Source organism: Saccopteryx bilineata, chromosome 1, assembly GCF_036850765.1.
Source record: "Saccopteryx bilineata isolate mSacBil1 chromosome 1, mSacBil1_pri_phased_curated, whole genome shotgun sequence".
NCBI classification, from domain to species: domain Eukaryota; kingdom Metazoa; phylum Chordata; class Mammalia; order Chiroptera; family Emballonuridae; genus Saccopteryx; species Saccopteryx bilineata.
The window spans coordinates 141559340-141569922 of NC_089490.1; the positions used below are offsets into that span (position 1 = coordinate 141559340).

At 49.0% G+C, this 10583-nt stretch overlaps 1 protein-coding gene across 5 annotated transcripts; it reads right to left on the reverse strand.

The window, feature by feature from the left end:
* Positions 1-452: 452 nt before the first annotated feature.
* Positions 453-9875, reverse strand: BABAM1 (BRISC and BRCA1 A complex member 1). 5 transcript variants are annotated; one of them, XM_066270405.1, is made up of 10 exons: positions 9718-9875; positions 9200-9332; positions 8482-8779; positions 6776-6834; positions 5935-6055; positions 5754-5836; positions 4852-4872; positions 2432-2561; positions 2171-2257; positions 453-1146 (listed from the first exon to the last, which is right to left on the reverse strand). In XM_066270405.1, exons 3-10 carry the CDS (start codon positions 8764-8766, stop codon positions 844-846), a joined length of 1089 nt encoding a protein of 362 aa, XP_066126502.1. In that variant the 5' UTR covers positions 8767-8779; positions 9200-9332; positions 9718-9875; the 3' UTR covers positions 453-843. The 5 variants fall into 5 exon arrangements, with proteins under 5 accessions (XP_066126502.1, XP_066126522.1, XP_066126496.1 ...); XM_066270425.1 differs by having other exon boundaries at positions 9215-9326; positions 9718-9874; XM_066270399.1 differs by having other exon boundaries at positions 9215-9332; positions 9718-9874.
* Positions 9876-10583: the final 708 nt, after the last annotated feature.

Consider the following 10583-nt stretch of genomic DNA (forward strand, 5'->3'; position numbering starts at 1 on the left):
AACTCCTTTATAAGGGCTGGCTCAGCCAGCAGGAGCACAGTGCAGGCAGGCAGTCATTTCAGTACAAAAGGGAGATAATATTTCCCCCGAAAGGCTCAACTCATGTGAAAGGCCTCTGTTCAGCAATGGCTCCTGGGCTCTTTTGTTTTTTAATTTGAGACCAATTAGCCACCAAGAACTCCTCTTGGTAAGTATTTTCTTTGTGGGGGTCAATACAACCATTTCACACCTTTCCAGAGGTCAGAAGGAAAACAGGGAACACTGAACACCAACCATCGAGTATTTCAGCCCACTTCAATAACAATGTCAGAACAGCTGCAAATAGTCAAGTCTGAAGTTGCACCCTGGCTTCTCATCCACAAGAACCAAGCCATTTCCCTGTTCCAGTGGGTGGGTTTCTGTTACTTGCAACCAAAAAGATCTCAATTAACACAAAGTGACTGGTATGGATCTGGGTTAGAAATTCCTTAAATTTTTATTCTGATGACAAAAACCACAGGTCAATCAACTGTTCAAATGCTATAGAAATGTTTACCTGAAACCTATGTACTCTTATTGATCAATGCCACCCCATTAAATTTAATTTCTAAATTAAAAAACAAAAATCAAACAGGGAAGAACAAATTACAACTGACAAAATGGGGAATGAGATGTGGGCTGGGAAACATGGGGAATGGAGGCCCACAGCACTGAGCCTTCCTGGAATTTCAGGTTTCCTTCCAGGGTTCCCAAGTAACCTGAGTACAACCTTGAAGTCCCCCAGGAGTCCTGTGGAGCGGCGTCTAAGAACCAACAATCTAGGCCAAAGCTTTCATTGTACAAGGCTGGATGCACAGGGATGGTTCAGACAGTGGCCTCAACCTCAGTGGCTTCATCTTCCTCCTCCAGGAGGCTGTAGGAGGCATGGCTCTGGCAGGGCCGCTGCAGTGGGTGAGCCAGCAACTTGGCCATACAGTTGTGCAGCTCAAGGGCTGGCCCGGCCAGTGCCACTTCATACTTGTAGCTGGTGCCCTTGGTATCCAGGCTGCCCATGAAGGCAAACATATCCTGTGGGGCCAGGGAGGGGCTCTTCAGGTAAAGGTTCCCCTGACAGGCCTTCCTTGCCCCTGGCGGGTTTTCCAGAGGACTGGGCACCAGGGTTGGGTTCTGAAGGGTGAAGAGGAGTTTGCCAGGCAGAACACATTCCTGCATTCAGCAAACATTCCTTACCACCCACCCAGGGTTAGGGATAACACAAGGTCTGTCCTGGAGGCCCCAGTCTGGATATAGTTAGATGAAGTCTACCCCCCAGCCCCCACGCTGATCTTCCTTGAGGTGCAAGGAGGGCTTCCTACAATAGAGATTTTTTGGTTTAAATATTGAGGTATAAGGCCCTGGCTGGGTAGCTTGGTGTTTTTCAACACCCAGTCAACAGACCAATGCAGGTATGCCAGAAATTTCATGCCAGTCCACAAAAGAGTTAACCAGCCTAATGTGGATTATAGACCCAGTGATCTTGGTTGAATTTGTTTATGCTCAAGGTGATTTCTGCCTTAGTGATGTCTGAAATAATTCTCTTATTTTCATTGGTGTGTGAAAGGGTTGAAAACCACATGGTTAAAGCACTGTTCCGATACACAAGGTTGTGGGTTCAATCCTCAGTGTACATATAAGAATCAACCAATGAATGCATAAATTATAAAACAACAAATTGATGTTTCTCTCTCCCTTACTGTCTTTCTAAAAATCAATAAATAAAATGTTTTAATTTTTAAATATTGAGGTCTGAGTAGGATCTGGTCTCAACTCCTGTTCACAGTTGGGTAAACTGAGACTCAGGGAGGTAAGTGGCCCATTTGAGGTCCCACAACTAGTAAAGGGCTGGGACATGAAATGACCAGCAGAACCTGGGGAGGCAGGGAGGGAAGGATGCTCCAAGCAGAATGCACAGCCAGGACAAAGACAGGAAGAGAGAAGCAGGAAGTGTTGGGATAAGGTGGGCAGGCCCTATTTGCTCCCACCAGGCCACCGTCCCAAAAGCCTCACTGAGCTCCCAGCAGATGTGTAAAAATGGTTGTTGAATGACTAACTAATCAGGATCCAGGAAGTGGGATCCCCTAGGTTCAGGGTAGGTAGGTTCTGAGAAATCCCATCTCTGCCCATCTGCCACCCACACTTGCCAAGGCCTCACCTTCCAACTCATCTCCTCCTCCTTCTCCTCGGCGCCATTGTGGATGTAAACAACATCGAAGAAGAAATACGGACACTGGAACATTTTCTGCAGGGGAAGAACACCAGCCTTTAGGACTATGGTAACCCTGTGCCCACAATTCCCCAGCTTCTGCCTTAGACTCTGAAAACCTGTCAGGAGGTGCCCCAGCTCTTGTGCTAGTCCCTCCTAGTATCTCCCTACCCTCCTGTATCTCACCACCCTATCCCAGGCCTCAGTCACCTTCATGGGCTCTGTCAGGGAGAACTGGGGCTGACAGGGTGAGCGGCTGTAGACAAGGATGGTACGAACCACATATGGGGGTGGGATCGTCTGCACGTTCTCTGTGACTGGCAGCTCGGTCTTCTGCTGGCTGCACATCAAGGGGACAGGTCAGAGCACACTCTGAGGGCCCTCCCATCATCACCTTTAGATAATCAAGCTCCTTGATGCACACACAAGGCCCCACCCAACCCCTCCCCAACTCACTGCTGCCTGTGAGCCTTCCCACATGCTGTTCCCTTTGTCCAGAACACCTCTCCAGCCTCCCTCTCTGCCTGACCTCTCCTGCTCCAACAGAGAGGCTTTGCTAAACCCAAAGCTGAAGCCTGCCCCTGCTGCTGCGTGTCTCCCATCACCTGGCCCTGGCCCTGGCCCTGCCCCACCAGGCCAGGAGACTCTTAAGCAAGGACCTAACGTTTTTTTGTTTGTTTTTTGGGACCTAATCTTATATGCTAAATCAAGACACATTTCCCTCCTCAGCCACAGCTGGATCGCACGTTGGGCAGAGGCACTAGGCAGAGGGCTAAGGTCCTTATTATGTAAAAAGCAAATCTGATCAACTACAAGAAAAAAAGCCAACATCCTCAGAAAAATAGGTAAACAGGACAGTAGACAAATCAGTGAGGGAATATCAGAGGGCTTAAAAACAAATGAATGGGGGAAGGTGGAGGAGGGTAGAGGGGGAATAGACGGTAACAGAGGGGGACTTGACTTGGGGTGGTGAACACAGTGCAGTGTACACATGATGTGTTATGGAGTTGTACACCTGAAATCTGTATTTTATTAACTGATATCACTCCAATAAATTCAATAAATTTTTTTTAATGAATTAAAAAAGGCTCAAAGAAAAGTACTATCACAGAGGCAAAGCTTTCAGCAGTATGATCAATCCTGGTGCCAGGGGATATAATCAGGGTTCCTTTCTGGGACAGTACTTTGGCAATGTCTAGCAAAATAACACTCCATCCTTTGATCCAGCATGTCCTCCATTGTGAAGTTACCCCATGGGTTAACCTGCAAAATGTACTGAGGTCTATACCAAGTAAATTATGATGGTAAAGCCAACACAAGGTCTGTGCCCATCATCAAGAACTGGTGAGCCTGGCCTGACCAGGTGGTGGCGCAGTGGATAGAGCATCAGACTGGGATGCGGAGGACCCAGGTTCGAGACCCCAAGGTTGCCAGCTTGAGCGCAGGCTCATCTGGTTTGAGCAAAAAGCTCACCGGCTTGGACCCAAGGTCGCTGGCTCGAACAAGGGGTTACTCAGTCTGCTGAAGGCCCACAGTCAAGGCACATATGAGAAAGCAATCAATGAACAACTAAGGTGTCGCAATGAAAAACTGATGGTTGATGCTTCTCATCTCTCTTTGTTCCTGTCTGTCTGTCCCTCTCTATCCCTCTATCTCTCTGTCCCTGTAAAGAAAAAAAAAAGAAAAAAAAAGACCCCCAAGGTTGCCAGCTTGAGTGTGGGCTCATCTGGTTTGAGCAAGGCTCACCAGCTTGAGCCCAAGATCGCTGGCTCGAGCAAGGGGTTACTCAGTCTGCTGTAGTCCCCCCCCACACACTGTCAAGGCACATATGAGAAAACAATCAATGAACAACTAAGGTGCTGCAATGATAAGATGCTTCTCATCTCTCTCCCTTCCTGTCTATCAGTCCTTATCTGTCCCTCTGACTCTGTCACAAAAAAAACAAAACAAAACAAAAAATACTGGTGAAAACAGGGGTTGAAATAAGGGTTTTATATTTTTAGATAATTACGGGGGAAAAATCAAAAGAATATTTTATGACATGTGGAAATGATATGAAATTCAAATTTCAGTGCTCATCAATAAAGTTTTATTGGCATACAGCCATGCCCACTGTGTCCATATGGTGTGGCTGCTTTTGGATTACAATGGCAGAGTGCAGTTGTTGTGACAGAGACCACAGAGTCTGCAAAACCAAAAGTATGCCACCTTCACGAAGGACCCAGGTTCAAAACCCCAAGGTTGCCAGCTCGAGCATGGGCCCACCACCAGCTTGAGCACAGGGTCGCTGGCTTGAGTGTAGGATCATAGACATGACCCCATTGTCGCTTCTTGAGACCAAGGTCACTGGCTTGAGCAAGGTCACTAGCTTTGCTAGAGCCCCCTCCCCCGGTGAAGGCACATATGAGAAAGCAATCAATGAACAACTAAGGTGTTGCAACAAAGGATTGATACTTCTCATCTCTCCCTTCCCGTCTGTCTGTCCCTATCAGTCCTTCTCTCTGACTCTCTGTTAAAAAAAAGAAAAGTAAAATGTATGCGGCCCCATGTATTAAAACAATGGCCTGGAGGACCACAGGGCCACCACATGACTAACACAGAAGGCAAGACGTGGGGAAGGGAGCACTTACATGAGGCTGAAGAGACCTTCCATATCTGGCAGGGATGCTAAGGAGAATGTTGGTAGCAAAGCACAAGTGGATAACTTCCCTCATCCTGATGTCAAGGGACCCCAGGTGCCTCCGAACCTGGTGCCAGGTATCACTGTGTGGGAAATCCTGGCCTCATCGCCTCTCTAGGCCTGTTCCTCCTCAGCACAGATCACAAAATATGGAGGGTGGCATCAGATGTATCTAAGACCGTTGGTGATTCAAAATGTCCCTTTCCCTCAGGGTGAGGGCCACTCTCCTTATATGCAAGGAGCCATGGGTGTTATTCTCCTCCTAACACTCACAAGTTTTCTAACTCACAGGAATGACATTCTATTTAAGTTCTGGGCTGCATGTGAACCTTTCATGTTCAAATTAGTATAAAGTGTGATGTAGTGATGACTGATTTTTCAGTCACATACTGCCATTTATTGGTCCTGTATGAAGTGCTCCCCCTGTGAGTGCAGTTCTGACAACCAGAGTCCAAATCAGCTGATTTTGCTTCAGTGTTATGACTTGACCTCCACAGTGACCCATGGTGTAACATTCATATGGTAGGAGATTCTCTGCCTCCCATTATACAGAAGAAGCTGAGAGCCTGGGAAGCATTTGAGATCTTGCTTCCCAGCAATGTCATCAGTCTGGCTCAAATAAACCTTATAAAAGTTTGCAAAAAAAAAAAAAAAAGAAAGAAAGAAAAAGAAACTGAGAGCCAGAGAGGTGAGTGAGCTCTGCCCACTGTGGCAGAGCTGGGCTCTGGACCTGAGCCAGTCTGAGTTGGCCCCTTCCACTACTCAAGGTTCCTGGGTTTTGAGGATGACAGGACAAGCCAGGCCCCTACCCCCATTCCCACTCCCACCCTTGGGGAGCCTCTGCCTGGAAGGATATTAAAGGTGGAGCAGGAAGCCGTCTCAAGGTCATAGAGGCAGCTGCAGAGCTCCCGGGGGTCGGAGGTCAGGCCAGACAACTGTGGAGAAGCAAATGCCTCAGTAAGGTGCTCCCTGCCCCCCTGGGGACCACATAGGGCCCAGCCTCATTCCTACCCCCAGGGGATCCCAGCCTCACCCAGGCAGTGTCATCATTCACCACCACTAGAGCAAATTCATGGCTTTTGTCAATCTTGTGTTTAGTCCGCACGAACATCTCAATCATCTTCTGTGAGACATTGAGTGCGTTGGTTTTGGAGCTAGGGCAGGACAGAAAGTGAAGGACATGGTTAAGGAGAGGTCTCCAGGCCTGGAGGCGGGGCATGTCTCTTCACCTGTCCACTGTCCATCCTGGGGAATCTTCCACCAGCCCTACAATGAGGCCCTGGCCCAGATCACATACTAGGGGGTGGCAAAACCCAGATGCAAATCTAACCCAGCTGACCCACCTCTCCAGCTCTCACCCTCTCCAAATGGCCCCTCTGGCCAGCCTGGGTCCCACAGCTGACACTTGTGAGGTCCTCCGAGACCCTTGCGCAGCCATGTGTATAGACAGAGGTGCCAGTGAGGGGAAGGCAGGCTTGTCCTCAGCATCTCCCAGAGCCCCTCAGGCCCTCTCCAGGCCCTGTGGCTCTACCCTCACCAAAAGCCCTTTGCTTAAGGCAAAGGGTTTTAGGTTAGCCAAGCCTGAGTCAAAGTCTGGCTTTACCTATTTGCTGTGAGGTTTTGGGCAAGTCACTTTGCTTCTTTGAGTTTCCAAGTCATTGCTTTGACATGAGTGACCGTGATAGCTCTCACGTGCTTGGAACAGAGCCTGCTGGGCCATGACTATATCATTACCAGTTACTGTTGCTACATTCTGATACTGCCCCCAAGCCAGACCACAGTGGTGTGAGTCTAAGAGAGAGAGAGCCCTGTTTTTCAGGCTGGACCCCTCCCAGCCATGGCTTCACATTTAATCCCTAGGATGTCCTTCTCACCCATTGAACGACTCCAATTTTGGCAATGACATTTCCTCCGACAGGTCCAGGCAGATGATCTGCAATGGAGTTGGAGGGTGGTGAGGGCAGGGTGACTGGTAGCACCTGGGCCAGGATATTAATGCCAGCTCCCACATGGTTGGCCCTCTTTAAGCAGATCTGTTGAAAAGGTGGTAAGATGGACCCCAGGTTCCCAGCCAAGCCATTCACTTTTGAAGGGAAAAGAACACTGGACTAGGAGCCTAGGTTAATGAGTGAATAAGTAAATAAGAGAATATGTGACACTGAAACTGAAACAAGGAAAATAAGGATACAGTGGGTTGAATTGTGGCCTCCAAAAGATATATTTGCCTAGTCTCAGATGCAACTTTGTAAGGAATTAGGGTCCTTAATGATGTAATTAAAGAAAAAACACTGAGATAAGAACTGAGATAAGATCATCTGAACCAGATCCTCTTCTGATAAACAGAAGAGGAGGCATAGAGACAGAGAGAGGAAGGCCATGTGAAGACAGAGACAGAGACTGAAGTGATGCACCCACAACCCAAAGATGCTGGAGCCACCCAAGCTGAAAGAGTAAGGAAGGATCCTCCCCTAGAGCCTCTGGGGGGAATGGGGCCCTGCCAAAACCTTGATTTCAGCCTGACCAGGCGGTGGCGCAGTGGATAGAGCGTCGGACTGGGATGCAGAGGACCCAGGTTCGAGACCCTGAGGTCACCAGCTTGAGCGAGAGCTTATCTGGTTTGAGCTAAAGCTTACCAGCTTGAGCCCAAGGTTGCTGACTTGAGCAAGGGGTTACTAGGTCTGCTGAAGGCCCGCGGTCAAGGCACGTGTGTGAGAAGGCAATCAATGAACAATTAAGGTGTTGCAATGCGCAACAAAAAAACTAATGATTGATGCTTCTCATCTCTCCATTCCTGTCTGTCTGTCCCTGTCTATCCCTCTCTCTGTCTCTGTAAAACAAAAAACCAAAAACCTTGATTTCAGAATTCTGGTTTCCAGAACTGTTGAAGAATAAGTTTTATTATTTTTAAACTTCATTGGTTTTTAGAGAGAGAGAGAGAGATGGAGAGACAGAGACAGAGAGAGCGAGACATCATGATGTCACTGATTATTCTTTATATGTGACCTGACTGGGGATCAAACCCACAACCTCGGGATGTTAGGACAATGTTCTAACCAACTGAGCTACCCAGCCAGGGCCAAACTGCTGGGGTTTTTTTTTGTTTGTTTGTTTGTTTGTTTTTTTACAGAGACAGAGAAAGAGTCAGAGAGAGGGATAGACAGGAACGGAGAGATGAGAAGCATCAATCATTAGTTTCTCGTTGCGACACCTTAGTTGTTCATTGATTGCTTTCTCATATGTGCCTTGACCGCGGGCCTTCAGCAGACCGAGTGACCCCTTGCTTAAGCCAGTGACCTTGGGTCTAAGCTGGTGAGCTTTGCTCAAACCAAATGAGCCCACGCTCAATCTGGCGACCTTGGGGTCTCGAACCTGGGTCTTCCGCATCCCAGTCCGACGCTCTATCCTCTGCGCACCACCTGGTCAGGCCAAACTGCTGTTTTTTTAAGCCATCTAGTTTGCAGTAATTTGTGTCAGCCCCAAGAAACTCTACAAAAGTGCTGTTAGCAGAGTGAATCCCAAAGGCAAGAATGTTAACCCAAGGTTCCCTAAAGTCTGAGCTGATAACTGAATTCCCACTTACCACCTTCTCTGGACAGTTGACCCTTGGTGTCCGCACCTGGACCTCAGGGACTGGCGGGGGCACCTGCCAGGGTTTGGGGGCAGCTCCCAGAGGGTTGGGGTTCCCATCATCAGCACTGGCTGCCTCACCCTCACCCTCACTGCGGTTGCCCACATTGGGTTGGGCCCCTGGTGCCCGGTCCTCGGCCCCCTCAGGGTTGGAGCGTGTGCGGGGCCTTGGCTCCACTGACTGCTCCTCCTCTTCCTCCTCTTCTTCGGTGGGGCTGCTGGGCTCTGCCACCTCCATGGCTCCTGAGTGGCTAGATAAAGCAGGGATGGGGGTAGTCAGAATCCTGCCCTTAGGAGACTCAGAAACATCTGGTTATCTGGCAGGATAAGGCACTAGCCACTTACTATGACTCACTCCTTTCAGGCCTCAGGTTCCTCTCCTGTAGAATAGGTGCCTTTACACTTATCAGCTAAGCACCCACTCTGACTTAAGGTAATAGCCTCACATTTTTTTCTGTAGAACTACTCCCACCCCCAACCACTAAGCACAACTGGCCTCTGTGAATGGCTCAGAGATGGGGACATGGCTCACTACAGGCCAGTGAGAATCACCTCCAGGACTTCCAATAGCACCATTAAGGGAGAGGGGCTCCTTAGAGTTGCAGAGCTGGGAACATACAAGTCGAATGTTGCTAGAAGCCTCTTTAGCCTCCAAAGAGGAAAGAGCCTACCTGGGTGATGCTCACCCAGAGAACAGCACAGAGACTTCTGAGCGCCTGGATCCAGTTACGCCTGAATTTGTCTATAAGCCACTAACTCCTCTTTGCTTAAGACAGGTTGAGTTGGGTTTTCTGTTACCTGAAACTGAAAATGTTTTCATGAATAAAGAAATAATAACTCTGGGGTTTTCCCTAGTGGGCGCTGAGCTGCCTATGAGGTGTGTCTGTTTATGAGTATGTCTGAACAAAGGAGGGGCGCGGATCTCAGTGTTACAGGTCTCCCTGAGTGAAGACAGGACGACAATGGAACAGCCTATTTGGGCAGTGGATGCGGGCTGCCCAGGATGGTCTCTGAGCGCCTTGCAGTCCCCACAACCTCTAAGGAAACAAAGCTGTTAGCTGTAGCAATAGGAATGAAGGCTAGACTGCAGGAGAAACCAGAGACGGAAGCTTCAAGAGTGGCAAGGGGCTGGATCCCTGGGGCTACCAAAGCTAGGCCTAAAGGGACGTAATACCCAACTTCTGCTCACCATAGCCTAATAATCCTTCCTCAGACTCGGACGCCGAACCGCTAGAAAGCCGCCATCTTCACAGCCCGACGTGGCGTGCGGCGCGGTCGCGACGCCTCCTGGGAAATGTAGTTCAGCAGGCCGCAAGGTGATCGGAACGAAAAACAGGACGAGGCTGAAGAGCATTGAAAGCTAATAGGCTGGGACTCTGCTAGGAGTCGGGGTTTGGAGGTGATGGACCGGAGTGGGGGCGGAGTGGGGCGGGATCTGGAGTGTGATTGGCTAAAAGCAAAATGAGGCGGAGTTTTTGTTTCTTTTTTTTTTTTTTTTTTTTTTTTGAGTTTTTGAGTTTTTGAGTTTTTGAGTTTTTGTTTCTAATGGAGTCAAACCACGCTGGTCAACTCTTCTGTCCTGGTAGGCTGGAATTAGACAGAGTGGAGTGGGGCTTTCCTTGGACGAGGCCCAGGAGGTTGGAGAAGGCCTGATTTGCAATGTGAAAGGCTGAGTGAGACAGGATTGGGCAGGATTTAGAAGAGGCGTAGCTGATTGGTGGATGAGGGATGGGTTTTTGGGACTAAGGTGGGTACGGCCTCCCAATTAGGCAATTCTGCTTATTTTACATATATTTGCAACAATCAAAAATTCTAAGCCTTGCCTGACCAGGTGGTGGCGCAGTGGATAGAGCATCGGACTGGGATGCGGAAGGACCCAGGTTCGCGGGCTCATCTGGCTTGAGCAAAAAGCTCACCAGCTTGGACCCAAGGTCGCTGGCTCCAGCAAGGGGTTACTCGGTCTGCTGAAGGCCCGCGGTCAAGGCACATATGAGAAAGCAATCAATGAACAACTAAGTCGCAACTTGCAACAAAAAAACTAATGATTGAGGCCCT